We start from the raw sequence: 17,783 nt of genomic DNA, 5'->3' as shown, positions 1-17,783 counted from the left end.
ATTGGTTGATGAGAACGATGAACGTCAGGAAGGCGTGGTCACACAGCTGCCGGGCGGGAGCTACGGGCGGAGGTAACGACGAAAGCTGCGCGCGCAACCGTGACCCCTTTCGGCCGCCTATCAGAGAGAGGGGCGGAACCTCCCTTGTTTGGTGCGCGCGCAGCTTGACCTAAGTCGGTTGGTGGTCTCCATTGCCGATTTCTGGTTATCTGAGGCATCCGTCTAACTCCAACCCTGGACCCTTCTTCGCAAAAGACGACCCCGCTCCGGGTACCTCGGACCTCAGGGTTCAGGAGGTGGGCGAGGAGCGCGTTCTTCATTTCACAGCCTTTTCCCAATTCCTCACGCCTCATCCCAGACTTCCTCCCCCCAGGCCCCTCACAACCCGTTCTCGGCGGAGTTCCCTTCCCACAGTGTGAACCCCGACCTCAAAGCCCTTGCCCCATCCCGATAGCTCAGGGTAAAGCCCTAGCAGCTGGATCGCGGTCCAGCCTCCTTCCCCACTGCGGCTCCCGCGCCCCCTCGGCCCCACCTCAACAGCCCTTTCCTCCGGTTTCTCCCCAGGGCTGACTTAGGATTCGGCCGAAGTTGCTATGGAGCCTTCCGATCACCGGTGAGTAGTCAGCCCTACCCCGCCCACTGCATCCCAACACCTGCACACCCATCCTCCCCCTTCCTGAGCATCCAGCCTCCAAGCTCTTCTGAAGCGTTAGTCCTTTCCTAACCCCACCCCTTCCCTTTCCTTACTCAGAAATGGGGTCCTGCCCTTCACTCCTACCTGTTCATGCCTATTATTTTCCCCTCAGCCAGCCCTGCCTTCAGTCCTGCATACAGTTTCTCAGTCAGGGAAACTCTCTTTATGCTGGCCACTTCCTAAACTACTATCTCCTTTCTGACCACCCCAAAAACTCAACATCCTTTATTTCCTTTATTTCTCCTCCCCAAAGATGGATTTTTCCAGCACTATTTTCAAGCCACTCCTCTTTAGTAGTTTCTTTTGTTCATTATGCCTTTTTTTTTCCTTTTTTTTTGGAGACAGTTGTTAATCCCAAAGATGGAAGGAGAAAGACCACCGACCCAAATCATCATCATGGCCAAATTAATTAAAGCAAGCTTTTCTGTTCGTGTATACGAGCTACCTCCCCCTAAGTCAGGGTTACAGAGGTCAGCCTCAGATGTGAGGAAGACAACTCGGATACCGGGTTTCCAAATGGGGGATTTGGAGGCAAAATAGCTGGGGTTACAGGAGCAGAGCATCGGCACAGCAAATTAGCCCTAACGACCTCCCGAAACAAAGACATGGTTGCAAGATGGTCTTACAGGTGGTCATAACCCTTTTGAAACAAAAGTAGGGTTGTGAGATTGTTATAAACAACTTTTTGGAACAAAGACATGATTGCCATTCTTGAGACAAGCAGTACAGAATAATTCATAATTAAGGTTTTCGGTGGGGCATAGCCCAAACCTTGAAAAACAAGTGTAGTCATAAACAGGAATGAACCTAGTTTATCTTTACTATAGATGGCTTTTAAGCCTAAGATGGAGGCAGGCTGGTTCTTCACAGTCTCATGTGTCCCAAGCAGGTCCCAAACCCTCTCAGTGTTCAAGGATGCTTTGCATGGTCTCACTGTATAGCCCAAGCTAGCTGAATACTCTTCAGCTTCCTGCCTTAGCAACTCCCAAATGCTAGGGAGTCAGGATAAAATGCCAGGAAGAATTATGGAGACATAGAGAGAGAGAAAAATCACTTTAAGCAGGATGGTGGTGAGGCAACTTTAATCCCAGCACTGGGGAAGCAGAGGCAAGTGAATTTCTGAGTTTAAGGCTAGCCTGCTCTACAGAGTGAGTTCCAGGACAGCCAGAGCTAAACAGGGAAACCCTGATTTTAAAATCAGTGATTCTAGCACAATGAACATTTGCTGTGAATGTTGCCAACATAAAGACAATATTTCCTTTTTAAACTTTTCTTTTTCAGATAGGGTCTTTATGTATCTCTGGCTACAAACCTGGCTGGGCTTGACCGCATAGATATCTACCTGCCCCAGCCTCCCAGGACTGAGATTAAAGGCCTATGCCACCCACACCAAACCTGGTTTTTTGTTTTTTTTATAATTTAAAATTATACTTTAAAATGTGTTTATTGTTTGTCGAATGTCACAGAGTACATATGGAGGTCAAAGAACAACTTTTCAGAGTTGGTTCACACTGAATTCAGGGCTCCAATTCAGGTCATCAGATTTGTCAGCAAGCACTTTTACCAGGTAAACCATTTCACTGGCCCCTAGTATTTCTTTTAGGGAGATATTTTTAAATAAGAATGTTAAAGTACTAATAAGCCAGACTTAAGGCCAGGCCTTATTTGGCTCACTCCTCACCCAGCGGTTTCTAGGAGTCTCCTAAAATGATTACTTTGTTTACAATAAAGGTGATGATAGCCTCCTTTTCTGCACCTTGTGACCTAAGGGTCTAATTATCCACTGTAAACCTGTCAGGCAGCTGTCAATAACCATGGGGCCATGTGTGATCACTTTAAAATGCCTTAGCAAACCTTTGAATAATTTCAGATGTGATTGTTGTCTAGACAATGAAATATGGCCAGGAGTGGTGGCACTTGCTTTTAATACCAGGTACTCTTGGGAGGCTGAGGCAGTTTGAAACTAGCCTGGTCTACATAGTGAGATTCAAGATAGCCAGAGCTACATAGTAAGACCCTGCCTAAAAAATAAGAAAAAACTACAAATTCAAGTCTCCTTTGGAAGCCCACACCCTCATTTGAGTTTGTCTCATTCTATCTTGGAATGCCTTTAACTTCTGTTCTTAAATCTGTTCAGAATATATTTTAATAAACCCCAACTTGCCCCTCATATGGGCTTGTCCTGATATTCTTTTCTTTGATAAAGCAGGAGTCAGCTTTACTTGAGAGTGGCAATACCTGGGGACAACTCCCCAGGTTAATATTAGAGCTGTTGGCCAAGCTAACACCCACTTACCCTTTGAAGTTCAGCTTCTTCCAACAGCTTTACTCCCTGCTTCTGGCTCTGCTAATTCTAGATGCTTCCTTAGCAGCACATTATTCTTCAAAGTTTTTATTTTTAGACCTATAATTAGTTGATTTGCTGTTGGATCTTTCCAACAACTAATGATGAGTTTTGTCTACTGTGTGCCCAACTGCTGTGTTGCCATCAGTGGACAAACACACAAAGTCCTTGTCTCCTTTAAATTTACCAATTTAAATGTTCACAACAGTGGTGTGAACATAAAAAATGAAATGTACCACCTGTCAGGTGATGAAAAATGAACTAAAACATCTATAGAGATTGGAAAGATAGCTCCGTGTGTAAAGTGCTTGCCATGAAAGGCACCACACACACTAGCACCCATGTGAAAACTGGAGGCAGACGCACAAATGTGATGTATCCCAGCATTGAGGCAGAGGCAACCACCCTAGGACTTGATGGCCAGCTGTCAAGCAGAATCAGTGAGATCAGAAAGACCCTGTCTCAGAAAATGAGGTGGATGGCAAGTGGAGAAGGAACTGAACATGGAGACATAGATAGCTCATTGGTTAAGAGTGTACACTGCTTTTACAGACGACCGAAGTTCAGTTTCCACCACCCACATCAGTGGCTCAAAATCTCCTAGGACTCCAGCTACAGGGAGATATAATCCGTCTCCACAGACACATAATTAAAAAATAAAATAGCCAAGCCACATCTTTTAATCCCAACTCTAGGGAGGCAGAGACAGGAAGATCTCTGTGAGTTCCAGGCCAGCCTGGTCTACAAAGCTACACCTACACAGAGAAACCTGTCTTGAAAAATAAAAAGGATAGCTAAACCAGGTGGTGGTGGAGCATACTTTTAATCCCAGCACTCAGTGAGTTACAGGCCAGCCTAGTCTACAAATTAATTCCAGGACAGCTAGGGCTACACAGAGAAACCCTGTGTCAAAAAAACAAATAAGTAAATAAATATTTACTAATATAAAATTTTATGTTCATGAATGTTGTGTGTGTGTGTATGTGTGTGTCTGCCATGTGCATGCCTGGTGCCCAGAGGTCTGAGGGTCTGACCCCCTATCACTGGAGTTAAAGGTAGTTGGAACCCTTTGTGGGTACTAGGAGCCAAACTCAGATCCTCTGCAAGAGCAGCAAGTGCTCTTAACCATCATTCCATTCCCAATAAAGAATTATAAAATTACATTTGTTTCTGCTAGGCATGGTGGTACATGCCCTCAATCCAAGCACTCTGCAGGCAAGAGGTAGATGTATCTTTGAATTGGAGGCCAGCCTGATCTAAGTACTGAGTTACTGACCAGCCAGAGCTACATAGTGAATGAGGCCTTGTCCCTCCCACCTTTTCGCAAAATAAAAATGTAAATAAAATTACATGTACTTCTTTTATTTGGAGCAGGAGGCACTATGACAGTGGTTTTCAACCTGTGGGTTGCAACTCCTTTGGGGTTTGAAAGACCTTTTCACAGGGTGACCTATCATCAGACAGTGCTCACTCATAATTGCAGAGTGACTGATCACAAGCCAGAGACCTAAGAACAGGAACCACAGCTTCCTCTGTTTTCTTACTAGGCAGTTCATCCAACATACACTTCCTGAAGATAGCTGAGCACTAGATGTCAGCCTTTACAGTAGTGGTTCTCAACCTTCCTATGTGTGGTGACCCCAACCAATCACATGAAATTTTTTTTGCTGCTTTATAACTAATTTTGCTACTGTTATGGATCATAATGTAATATCTGATATGCAGAATATGTGATATGTGTCCCTTGGGGTCGTGACCCACAGTTTGAGAGCTACTGCCTTACAGGCTCAGAGACAGAAAAAGATGAAGTGTATCCTTAGGGAAAGATCTTGTGCAATGAAATTATAAATCCAGTGACATTACAGACCTGGGTTCAGACTGCAGGTCAAGGTAGCCAATTACTTAGGATTGGGTTTAGTTGAGAAGAAAACTCTAAATAACCAACATCATGGACTCTATCCTCCTTCTCGCCTCAGCCTCCATGAAGCAGATGCTGCTTCATCAAGGTCTATTCCAGCATTATGTCAACATTCCAGGCAGAGAAAGGCCAGGTTTGGGCATGTTCTCTCCCTGAAAAGACATTCCTCAGACATTGCATATGTCACTTCTGATGACATTTCTACTTGTCATAACAGTCTTGGGCCACACCTAATTCCATCGAAAGCTGATAAATAAGTGGCATTTTAAGGTCAGGGTCCTATTACTAAGCAGAAATAGGAAGTGGCTATCGAGATGTATCACATAGGCTCTGATATGTGGATAACTGATCAATCCAGCCGATAATCTTTTTTTCTTTTTGGGGGGGGGGCCACTCAGTGTTCATCTCCGTGTTCATCTCCCAGTTTGGAAGAGGATGAGGAGATTAATGAGGAAACTTTGAACTCTGACATTCAGAAACTGAAGGAGAAAAAGGAGATGCTGGACAAGGAGATTTCCCAGTTAGTAAAAGAGTAAGTCTTGTCTTTGTTATTTTGTTTTCTGAGCCTTAAACTTGCTATATATCTGATAATGTAGTCCTGATTCTCCTGTCTCCTCTTAGTGTGGGCTTATAGGTGTGGGCAACAACATCTAGTTTTCTGAACAAGTCTTGTTGCCTACCCACTGTGGTTAGGATGCTTACCTCACATACATAAAGTCCTGGGTTCCATCCCTATTGCAAGAAAACAAAAGGACAAGGCATAGAGCTCTATGACAGTGTTCACCTGTTGGTCCCAAGTCACACACAGACATTCTTAACTTAATTAGTGTCTAGTAACAAACCCAGTGTACTAGCTTGCATAGAAAAGATTCTGCCATGGGACTCTTGAGTATCTTTGCAGCTGTGCTGGGAAGTCAGGTTAGGACAAGCCTAGAGCCAGGAGCTAAAGAGCTGGTGGAGCAGAAGTGGTGCTATTCTGGGCTCTCCCTGTGGGGCTATTTTCTAGGCTCTGTGACTTCTCCACAGGTCCTGGGCTTCCTCATGCTCCTTACTCCAGTCTCAGGGCAAAGACTGAGATACATTAGGATGTATATTTCACATGAGGGAATCTGCCTGGTGACCTTTTATGTGCTTATCTATGGCCAGGGTCACATAATAACCATGTGTCTGGAATCCCCTCCTTTAAAAGTGACAAGTTTGCTAGGAATGAGTAGATCCCCTGCCATTATAAGCTACAGGAAAACAGGCTCCATCCCGTCATCACTGTCCCCGAGGCCTAGCACCTAGTAGGACTATGGTGAATATTTGTTAAATAGATGCTGAACACATGCCTCACTACCACCTGATAATGGGTTTCATCAGCTTACCTAATGGTGCTCGTTCTCCATTGCTCTTCCCCAGAGGCTACCGTGTGGGTGAGCTAGAGGACCACATCTCTCTCCTCCATGAGTACAATGACATCAAGGATGTGGCACAGATGCTGCTGGGAAAGCTGGGTGAGTTGAGAGGGGTGGGAAGGCGGCCCCTCCCCTCCCTTTGGTCCCCTAACTTACCCACCACCCCACTCTTGTCAGCTACTCTGCTCCTAGAATACTACAAGCCCTCTTCTCACCAGCCACTGCTCCCTCTGGGTACCCAGCAAAGCAGATTTGCAGCTCTTGCTTTAGTCCCAGACTCTCAAGCATAGACCTACTTAGGAGCAAGTTTGAACAGTGTTACGATAAAGCTTGAGGGGGACCTTGGTGGATTCCATGGCAGGTGTGGGTGACCCAGGCGGAGGGACAAACATGCCAGGCTGACAGAGCTTAAGTGAGAAGTTTTATTAGAGAGGGAAGTGGGAGGGGAAGGAAAGAGAAAAGAGGTAAAGAGACAGAGAGGACAGAAGAGAAGAGGGAGACAGGGAAAGTCCTACTGTCTCAGGGGAACAGGGAAAGAGGAGCAGGAAAGAGAGCATAAGTAGGCAGAGGGATCCTTTGCACCTGGGCTGACCCGGGCACTGTCTGAGTGCATTCTGCCAGGTGACAAGGGCAGGCCAGCATAATGCCTGAATCCTTACAAACAGGACTTAACTACCTTTGAAACTGGACTAAGGTCCCTGATCTTCCATGGCCTGATGAAATATTGAGAAACCATGGCTACCTCTGATGACTGACTTGTTTAAGGGGAGCAAGGACCAGGACAGCTCTTTGTGATACACAGTAGGATCCATGTCCTCCTCTAACTACATCTTGTCATCCAGAATCTTGAACCAAGACAGATACCTGTGTGTTTGGGCTTATGTGCAGCCTATCATAGAAATCAGGCTGCTTTGGGATAAGATACTGTGTAAATAGACTTATTTACGCTCCTGGCCCAGAGTGAAGAGGAATCATGTACCATATAAGAATGCGTTCTCTGGAGGGAGAAGAAAATAGGGAAATAAAAGTATCCAAAAGGACAGTGATCAGAGCTTTAAAAAAAAAAAAAAAAAAGGTATGGCCAAGTGTGGTGGTGCATGTCTAAAATCTCAGTGCTCTGGAGGCTGAGGCAGGTAGTTCATAAGTTCAAGGCCAGCCTGGTCAAAACACCAACAATAAAAGTGTTCTTGCTAGAACTCAGATGGAGACCTATCACCTCTATTTCATATAACCTGGAGCCAGTGTCCTGACTTTCCTGTCTTTTCAGTGAATGTTTACTGAGTATCTACTTTGCACCAGGTACTTTTAAGATGCTGGGATGGTGGTGAAACACATGCCTTGTTTTTAGTGTTTAGAGTGTGCAGAATGGCCAGTCAGTAGATGATCAGAGATGATAGTGTATTAAAATAGTTCTACAAAGGAAACAGTGGAGATGGAATACTGAGGTCAAAAAAGGAGCAGCAAGAGGAGCAGGGTTGCACAGCTGCTACCTGAAAGGCTGGCTGCAGGCCATGCTGAAATGCTTGGTTGGTGTTGGGTGGTTAGGCCAAGGTTCTGGGGCAAGCAAGGCTTGGAAGGAGAAGCAGGGAGATTACCTGTGCCGTTTGGGTAAGGTGTGAACCTGGGCCCCAGAAGTAGTGTTCTGGACGGTTAGGACAGCGGCCTTCGTTTGGGTTTTGACCTCCACTGGATAGTAATCCTTCCTTCCTTCCTTTCAGCTCTGACCCGAGGTGTCACCATCAAGGAGTTATATCCAGATTTTGGTCTAGACCTGAGTGACTGAGCAGAGTCTTGGAGACAATGGGACAAGTGGATGGAGAACATGAAAAGCAGAGATTGCATCCCAGACAGTACTTTTGAAAGGCCCAAACTAAGTTTAGGGTGGGTCCTAGAGAGAGGGGTGTTGGGAGGGGTGATCATTGTCAGGTCTAAGGTTCCTAAATGTACTTGTGGATGGTTATGTGGGATTGTCCCTTTTGTTAATAAACATGAGCAGTCTCTGCATGGTTCTGATCCCTTTCCTCTACTAGCCCCAGTCATGTCATGCCATGGGTCACAACAGCTCACTCTTGCTGAATCTCATAGCTGTTTCCACTGCACCCATGAGTATTTTTATTGCTGTCCCATTGACCTCAAAGAGGCAAGTGACTTGCCCAGAGTCACACAATAGCAAGTGTGTCAGGGATTTGAGCTCAAGACTGTGCTTTGTGATGCTACCTTTCTTGGTTAGAGTTAGAAGTGAGAAATGACAGCATCTATTTATCCAGGTGTAGTGGCACACAACTTTAATCCCAGCACTTGGAAGGAGAGGCAGACAAAAGTTTAAGTCCAGCCTGGTCTACTGAGCAAGTTCTAGGACAACCAGAGCTACTTAGTGAGGCCATGTCTCAAAATGAACAGAGAAATTACAACATTGTTAATTTATAAATTTTGACCATCATGGGTATGTATAAAATTCATGAGGCTGGAGAGATGGTTAATGATGGGATTGTTTGAGTCTCGGAACTCTCATAAGTAGGAGGAGAAAATATTTCACAGTGGTGTTCTCTCACCTCTTGTTCACACATGCCTCCCATGTCATGCACATATCTACATTCATGCTGTCTCAATTCTTTTTTGTTTGTTTGATTTTGTCTTCTTTCTTTCTTTTTGGTGTTTCAAGATAAGGTTTCTCTATTGCTTTGGAGCCTGTCCTGGAACTAACTCTGTAGCCCAGGGTGGACTCAAACTCACAGAGATCTGCCTGCCTCTGCCTCCCCAGTGTTGGGATTAAAGGTGTGTGCCACCAATGCCCAACTGCTCCTGCTCTTTAGAGCACCTGTATTCATTCCCAGCACTCAAACGGTGGCTCACAGCCTCAGTCCTAGAGGACCCAACACCCCAATATCTCTAGAGCAGCTAGACCAGTGCTTCTGCTGTGATGGAAAACAGGACTTGCACTTCAGACTTGCCACGAGTTCTGACAGAGCCTGGGGACAGCTGAAACTGCAGGTATGGAAGTGTAATCTCTAAAACCCAGCCTTAACTGCACTTAATTCCAGCACTATGAAGGCAGAGGGCAGGCAGATGGATCCCAAGGCTACATAGAAAAACCTTAGAAGTCTTACTTAGGGTTTCTACTGCTGTGAAGAGACACCATGACCACTGCAACTCTTATAAAGGAAAACATTTAATTGGGTAACTTACAGTTTCAGAAGTTTAGTCCATTATCATCATTTTGGGACATGGCAGCTCCCAAGCGGACATAGTGCTGGAGAGGGAGCTGATCCAAAGGCAATAGGAAGTATCTGTCTCACTGGGTGTAGCTTGAGTATTGGAGAACTCAAAGCCCAACCCCATGGAGACACACTTCCTTCTGCAAGGCCACACCTAATAGTGCCACACTTTCCTGACCTTCTGAGAGCCATTTACATTTAAACAGCGGGGTAAGGGAAGAGGCTTGGGTTTCAACCCCATGGGCACCTGGTTTGACCACCTCAATGGAAAAAATATAATATCTGCACTGGGTATTGACTGCCTGCCTGAGCATAACCCACATACCACCTTAGCTAAACATGGTAAAAGTGTGATTATAGATCCAGCCGTTCATGCCTGTAATCTTGTAGAAGGATAGTACTATCCAAGCCAGCCAGGGCCACATAGGCTACAGTTTAAGACCGTCTCAAAAAGACAGTCTGAAAAACATGAGTTGAGAGTGGTAACAGGCAGTTTAATCCCACTACTTGGGAGGCTGAGGCAGGTGGGTCTCTGAGTTTGAGGCCAGCCTGGTCTACAAGTGAGTTCCAGGACAGCCAGGACTGCATAGTGAAACCCCTATCTCAAACTAGTCCCTAGCACTATCCAGCAGCTCACAACCACTCCTGCTCTAGCGCCCTTTTATGGCCTCTGCAGGCACCCCCTCCCACTCAGACATAAATTATTTATATGTTGTAAGTCCTTGTATGGGAATTCATAGGGGCTCAGAGGCTCAGAGGCTCAGAAGCTGGACTAAAAGTGAGCCTCAAGTCTCTAACATAGGTGTAGGGAACTGGATCCCTAACCCTAAACCTTCTGTCCAGCACCAAATCTTTTTTTAAATGTCTGTGGCTGGCATGGCAGTGGCATGCCTTTAATATCAGCACTTGGAAAGCAAGAACTGGCAGATCTCTGAGTTCAAGGCCTGCCTGATCCACATACTAAGTTTCAGACTATAGGGCTATATATAGTGAACCTATATCTGAAGTCACTATTCTATTGCAGTGAAGAAACACTCCAAGAGAAAGCATTTTATTGTGAGCTTGCTTGCATACAGTTTCAAAAGCTTAGTCCATTATCAAGGCGTGGAGAGGGAGAGGGGAGAGGCATGACCAGCCTGATCCACAAGAGTAATCCTATAAAACAGGTCTGCTCCCTGAAGATTATATGAGCCTATGGGGGCCATTCTTATTCAAACCACCACATCCTCGATGAAGAGTTGGTTTATGTGCTTAAGAGTGCTTGTGCAGTCATGATGACCAGAATACTTGCTTTACAATAACAAGGGTCCCAGCACCCTTGAAACAAGCCCATTGTCCCACACAAAGGTGGTGACACACACCTTTAATCACATCAGTGGGAGGCAGAGGCAGGGTGGAACTCTGAGTTCCAGGCCTGCCAGAGCTACATAGAAAGATCCGGTGTCAAAACCTGTTATCACATCAACTTGAGTGTTTCTAAAAGTTCTCTTTGGGGCTTGTGGGCAGCAGAGTCACCACAGTAAAGGAAAAGAGATGGACAAGATACAAAAGACACAAGTTTGAGTGACAGACCATTGTCAGCTGTCACATGGCCCACACTGAGCTGGGTTGGGATGAAGGCGAGCACATGGTGTTTGATTCGGATGAGCAGCTGTCTTAGCCCTGAAAACCTAACTTCTGAAGGGAGCTTGGGGGACTTGGTGGGCAGCCACACTGCTTGTGACCCAGCACTTAGAGTGCTCCTGCAATGACCCATGCTTGTGCTCTGGTCCTATTCCTAACATCAGATATACTGTGTTTTTCTACCTTTCCAGGTTCACCATAAGATCCCATGTCATTTGTCCCGGGCAACAGCCATTCTCATTTCTGGCTTTTCCTAGCCATTCTTTCAGTTCACATCATAATGGGCCAGGCAGGCAAGAATGTGGAAGGGTCCCAGGTCTGGGAACAGCATGTACAAAAGCTCAGTTTGGATATAGTGACTAGGGGATTGTGACGGGCAGTCTGGTCCACCTGATGTGGGATGAGAGGCTCACCTAAGCCTATCCTAGCCAGCTCTGCATCTGTCATGAGCACCCAAGAAAGGCCCTGAGAAAAAATCATCTCCAGGCTCAGTCCAGTGTGAAAATGGCTCTGCCATGTACTATTGGCAGGCACCAGCCTCTTGGGGGCAGTGTACACTCAGATGTGTGCTTAATAGCTAGCTGTGCAGCATGAAGACAGGGACAGAGGAGGTGAGAGGTTGTAATCACAGATCCAAATTAGTTACAAACAAAAGGGTTCATCAGACAAGAGCTGATAGGTGCAGTAACCAACCATTTGCACAACTCTGGTTTTGTGGGATCTTTGAACCTCACCTGCAACATCTACTGTCCCAGACAATGCATTTAGGTTCAGTAGAACGCCCCATTCCCAAACTGAGCCAGCTGAGGCACAAGATGCAACAGTCTAGTTGTCTGACTGCAGAGCTGGCTAAATATGAGTGCTGGCTCCCAAGGACAAACCAGCTTCTCTTGAAGAAATGATGGCTCATACCCATAATCCCAACACCCAGGAAGCCTAAAGCCTTGGTTACATAGGGAAACATGTCAGGGGAGGTTCATACCTATGCTGGCCTGAAACTCATCTTCTTGCCTTTACCTCCAAAATCCTAGAACTGTGGGTATGTGCCAACATACTTTTTAGGGAGGATCTAGAAGCTGAATCCAGAACACTCTGAACCCTTAGGTCCAATATCTTAGCCATACACTCTATTATGTTTCTCAGAAATTGCATCTGCCCTTGGCCAGGTGTGGTGGCACATGCCTTTAAATTCAGCATTCAGGAGGTAGGAGCAGGCAGCTCGTGGCCAGCCTGGTCTGGCTAGTTCCAGGCTATTCTAAGATACACAAAGTGAGATTCTCAAAGGCTAAAGTAGGGGAGGGACTAAGGATATAACAGTATTAGATCATTTGCCTGCTTGTACAAAGACTTGAGTTTTGTCTTTAACACCATAAAACAATAATATGCTGCTGACAGTGGTGGCACACACCTTTAATCCCAGCACTTGGAAGGCAGAGGCAGGCAGAGCTCTGAGTTCAAGGACAGCCTGGTCTACAGAGTGAGTTCCAGGACAGCCAGGGTTACACAGAGAAACCCTGGCTCAAAAATCAAAAGGAAAAATATTCTCTTGAAATTTGGGTGTCCACTGTTCCACTGTTTAGGAATTCTGAATTTTCAGGCCAGAGCTCTGCCTTTTTTTTTTTTTTTTTTTTTTTTTTTTGTTTGTTTGGTTTTTTTTTTGTTTTGTTTTGTTTTGTTTTGTTTTGAGGCAGGGCTTCTCTGTGTAGCTTTGGAGCCTGTCCTGGAATTTGCTTTGTAGACCAGGCTGGCCTCAAACTCACTGAGATCCACCTGCCTCTGCCTCCCCAGTTTTTAAAGATCTGTGTGTGGGGGGGTTGCTGTGTGAGTACAGTGCCCTCAGAAGACAAAGAGGACACTAGGTCCCTTGAATCTAGAGTTGTAGGCCATTGAGAGCCACCTGACCTAACATGGGTACTGGGATTGAATTCAGGGCCTTTGGAAGGACCAGTGCTCTTCACCACTGAACTGTCTCAAACCAGCCTTTTTTTGTTTGTTTGTTTTTCTTTTTGTTTTTTGTTTTAATTTGTTTTGTTTTTGTTGTTTCGAGACAGGGTTTCTCTGGATTGTTTTGGAGCCTGTCCTGGAACTCGCTCTATAGACCACGCTGGCATCGAACTCACAGAGATCCTCCTGCCTCTGCTTCCCAAGTGCTAGGGTTAAAGGTGTGCACTACCAACGCCTGGCTCTACCCAGTTTTTTTTTTTTTTTTTAAGGCAGAGTCTCTCATTGGCTTATGTCTCCCCAAGTAGCTTAGGCTAGCTAGCCAGTGAACTCCATGAATCTACCATCTCCATCTTCCCAGCAGTGGGGTTACAAGCATCTGCTTTTGCACCTAACCTTTAGTATATGTGTATGTATATATGAGTCTGTTTCAAAAAAAAGAGTATATGATTGAGGAAGATACCCAATATTGCTCCCTGGCCTAGACAGACAGAGTTTCTCAATGAAATGGGGGCTTGCTAATATGGCTAGATTTGTTGGCCAGTAAACCCCAGGGCTATTCTTGTCTCTGTTTACCCAACACTGGGCCTACAGCTATCAGTGATGATTCTGTGATCAGCTTTTTATATTAGTGATAGAGCTTGAACTTAGGTCCTCATGTCTGCATGACAAGTATCTTACCAACTGAGCCATCTCCCCAGCTCTCCTTGTTTTTTGCTTGGAACTAGAACCTCATACATGCTAGGCAAGTGCTCTACTGAACTAAACACTCAGCTTTTTTGTTTGGTTTGGTTTTGGTTTTGGTTTTTTCTGGACAGGGTTTCTCTGTGTGGCTCTGGCTGTCCTGGAACTTCTCTGTAGACCAGGCTGGCCTCAAACTCAGAGAGAATCCACCTGCCTCTGCCTCCCAAGTGCTGTGATTAAAACCATACACCACCACCACCCCAGTAACACTTAGCTTTAAAAAAAAATGTTTTAAAGATGAGATCACGAGGCCAGTTTCTAGAGTTGTTGGTGTCATCTTTCACTTCACCTCTTGTTCCCTGGTGGTTTATGAAATAAATGGGCTTCCAAGAGCATCAGTAATTATGTCCTGACAAGTCCTATTGCCAACCTGCCTGCCTCCAAATGCATCCATTGTGCTCTCTGACCCCAACTGCCAGCCTGGTTGCAAATCTCTATCACCCAGAAGACATCTGATTTGGCTGCTCCCCAGGAAATGTCCTAGCTGACCCCCTTGGCTGCTTTCATTCCCTGGAGTTGACCTCCCACACCTTGCCCCGCTGGTTTGCCAGGGTTGAGCTGGGCCTGTTTCTTGTCATCTTGATGTTCTTCTGGAACACATGTATTTGGAAGGGGTAGAGGCGGGAGCACTGAGAGAAGAGTTCAGGCAGGAAGTTCACCTTGTCTGCAGCCTGCTCTGGAAGGCCCCCAGACAGTCCTGCTGTGCTAACCACACCCTGATGCTCATTCTGCAGTTCTGGTCTCAGCCTCCACCACTCCATCCTAATCTGCAGCGCACACCACTCAGAAGCTCCGTTAGTGTGACTCATGTCTGTGCTCCTGTTATCCAGCTCATCCCTGGGAGAAGGCCACTTCCTGTTGTGGTGCTCAGAGGACAGGCTTGGTCATAACCAAGCAAACGCTGCAGAGGAAATGCAATGCTAGTAATATGATGGTGGATATGAGTTTGTTTGCTTTTCTGTTTTTTTGGAGATAGGATCTCCTTATATGGCCTTGCTGGACTCAAACTTGGAGTCCTCCTGCATCAGCTTCTTAAGTGCTGAGATTATAGGTATGTACTGCCATGCCAATTGTGATAGTCAGCCTTCACTGTCAACTCGACTGGATTTAGGATCCCCATGGAAACACTTGTGGGTGTGTCTATGAGGGTATTTCTGGAAAGATTTAGCCAAGACAGGAAGAAGGCCTACCCATATAATGGCCTAGGACCCCAGATTAAACACAAAGGTGAAAGCTGAGGGGTCTGGAGAGATGGCTCAATGGTTAAGAGCACTGACTGCTCTTCTAGAGTAATTCTAGAGTAATTCCAGTTCCAGGAAATCTAGCACCTTCACAGACATGTGCAGGCAAAACACCAATGCACATAAAAAAAAATAGTAATAAACTTTACAAAAGGTGGGAGCTGAGTGCCAGCATCCATCTCTTTCTGCACTTGATGCATTGTGACCAACACCTCACAATCCCGCCACAATACCTTCCCTGAGCCGAAACAACCCTTGCTTCCCAGTTATTGACTACCAGCTCTTCCTGGAGAGCTGCCAGGGTGGGGGGCTAGACGGTAATCTTGAATTTCAGATAACCAGACAACTATAACCTCCTGTGGAGGACTGTGAGACTGTGAGAGGGAGGGATGCCTAAGAGCCATTTAAAGTGAATAAGGATTAACAACACCACCCTACCAATTAAGGCATATGTGAATATCCAGGAGGGATCAAATAACTTTTTTAAATTATCTCAAACTTTAAAAAAAAAAAAATGAAGAGTCAAAGGCTGTAACTTCTGCCCTTATCTGATTTAATTGAAAAAAAATTCATGTGTTAACTGTAATGAGTAATATAGAAATTTAGTTGATCATGGGCCCTTAATATATTTAGCTGGCTTCCGAAATGCTAAACTAACATTTCTCTTCTCAAAAGGCATCATACAAAATGAAGAAAGCAAGGGTCACAATTGAGTCTCATCAAGGTATTTAAAGTGTCAATTTCCTCCTCTAATAATAAATCAATTTGTTTTCAGGAGCAAAGAGTGCAAAAAAGGGGGAGAATATACATTACTCATCCTGGGTCATTCCCTCCATGGTGTAAGCACCTGATCCATGGCCGGGCACACATTTCTTTCCAAGACCTGTGTTGGTATCATGGCAGTCTGAGGAAAAAAATGCAAGTGTACCCTCCCCCATGGGTTAGCAGTGGGGCTGGTGGTTAGCATTGGAGGAAGATAGGCTCTTTCCATCTCACCAGGGGCAGGGGTGTGTTCCTTGGCAGAGATGCCTAGTGCTTGTAGACTAGGCTGAGCCCCTTGCCATCAAAACTGAGAAAGTTCATATGGAAAAGGAACTCTGTTAAGGCCAGATGAGGATCTCTCTTAGCCTCTGACAAGTTAGTCCTAGCCACAGTTCCTTAAGAGCTCTGTTGGTCCTCTCTACAATGGCTTGTCCCTGTGGATTGTGGAGAATGAGAATGGAATGGGAAATCTTCCAGGACCCCAGAAAGTCACTGAATTGTTGAGAGATATAGGCAGGGCCATTATCAGACTACCATGCTGACTTAAGGACCTTGACAGCATTGACAGCTTTCTCCCCAGAAAGGGCAAGGGTATAAACAAAGGAGGAACAGGTATCTATTATCACATGAACATATTTAAGATTCCCAAAGGGTACATAGTGCATAACATCCATCTGCCAGATGGCGTTAAGCAACAAGCCTGGGGAATAAATCCCTGCTCATTGAAGAGGTCCTAAGAGGGCAAGAGGGACACAAAAGGTACATGCCTGGGACAAATGTTTGCATTGGGAAACTGGTAATTTTGGAAGAAGTCTATGAAAATTCTGTGGAGACAGATGGGACTGCTGGTGAGGAGCCCTGGCTTGCTCTAGGAGATCCACACTGGCTGTTAATATGATGGTATCTGAGACCTCATTTCCTGGAGTTAATATTCAGGGTAATTTGTAATGAGATCTCATATGCGACAGGTACCAGGGCTCAGTTCTCTGATTTAAGGCATCTTGTATGAGCAGCATGGTCAGTGAGTCTGACCTGAGAAAAGGCCAGCAAATGAACTCCCTGCACAGTGTACTGGCTGTCAGGAAACATGTTAACAGGCTGGGTCTGTCACTCCACTAGAACCTTGTGGAAGGCCAATAAATAGCTCACTCAAGTGAACAGAACCAGGGTTAGGGACAACATCTGTAACATCTTTGGTGCCAGGATGCTGGATAAGAACATATCTGTTTTATTGGAATCTCAAAAGGCCAGGGTGGTGTGAGGGATGGGAGTGGAGGAGGGGATTATGTGGGACTGTATTTTTACTGGAAGTGTAGGGAACCCCACCAAGATCTTGGTTTTTGGCAAATAACTGTCCATAGTTCCCGTGAATCCCTTAACCATTTCCTGGAATAAGATAGAGTCCGTTCAGAGGGACTGGGTATTGTTTAAAGAAAAGGGGAGCTTACCTGGATCTTACCCATCTGTTCTCTGTGCCAGCATTTGTGCCTTAAGGCTAAGTTGATCAAACTTAGAGGTGACTATGCACAGATCAGAATGTGTTTGATGTATCCATAATAGGAGGTCAGATTGCCATAATGTTCCCCAAAATCCCCTGGGTGTCCAGAGGATCATTGCCACCAAGGGCTTCTGAGGATCATGGTGTTGTAGGCTAGAGGTAGCTAGAATAGAATGGCCATAACCTTTTATAGTAGATCTCTAGCTTCATGAGTAAGCCCAACCTTGATGGACTGGCAGGTGGTGCCCTCCAACAATATCTCTTGGTTGAGAGGATGGGCAGAAAGAGTTTAAGCCAATTAACTGTGCCACATTATTGTTGAAATTCTGAGAGTAAGAACCATTCCTTCATTTCCAATTTGAAGGAAAGGGGGCAGACATGCTTAGCAATGGAAAAGCCTAAAAAG

At 45.5% G+C, this 17,783-nt stretch overlaps 1 protein-coding gene across 1 annotated transcript; it reads left to right on the top strand.

Annotated features, from left to right (window-relative positions):
- Positions 1-17: 17 nt before the first annotated feature.
- Positions 18-8,366, top strand: Swi5 (SWI5 homologous recombination repair protein). The gene is made up of 5 exons (XM_051183877.1): positions 18-72; positions 492-613; positions 5,355-5,488; positions 6,358-6,452; positions 8,072-8,366. Exons 1-5 carry the CDS (start codon positions 18-20, stop codon positions 8,134-8,136), a joined length of 471 nt encoding a protein of 156 aa, XP_051039834.1. The 3' UTR covers positions 8,137-8,366.
- Positions 8,367-17,783: the final 9,417 nt, after the last annotated feature.

The sequence above is a fragment of the Phodopus roborovskii genome, unplaced genomic scaffold, assembly GCF_943737965.1.
Source record: "Phodopus roborovskii unplaced genomic scaffold, PHOROB, whole genome shotgun sequence".
Lineage (NCBI taxonomy): Eukaryota > Metazoa > Chordata > Mammalia > Rodentia > Cricetidae > Phodopus > Phodopus roborovskii.
Note: the sequence above shows the minus strand (reverse complement) of the source record. Positions and strands in the feature narration are given on the sequence as shown.

Coding starts and splice junctions, on each gene's coding strand:
- Swi5 (XM_051183877.1), top strand. CDS start 18: ATGAACGTCAGGAAGGCGTGGTCACACAGCTGCCGGGCGGGAGCTACG. Junction 5,489..6,357: donor ATTTCCCAGTTAGTAAAAGA/GTAAGTCTTGTC, acceptor GCTCTTCCCCAG/AGGCTACCGTGTGGGTGAGC. Junction 6,453..8,071: donor GATGCTGCTGGGAAAGCTGG/GTGAGTTGAGAG, acceptor CCTTCCTTTCAG/CTCTGACCCGAGGTGTCACC.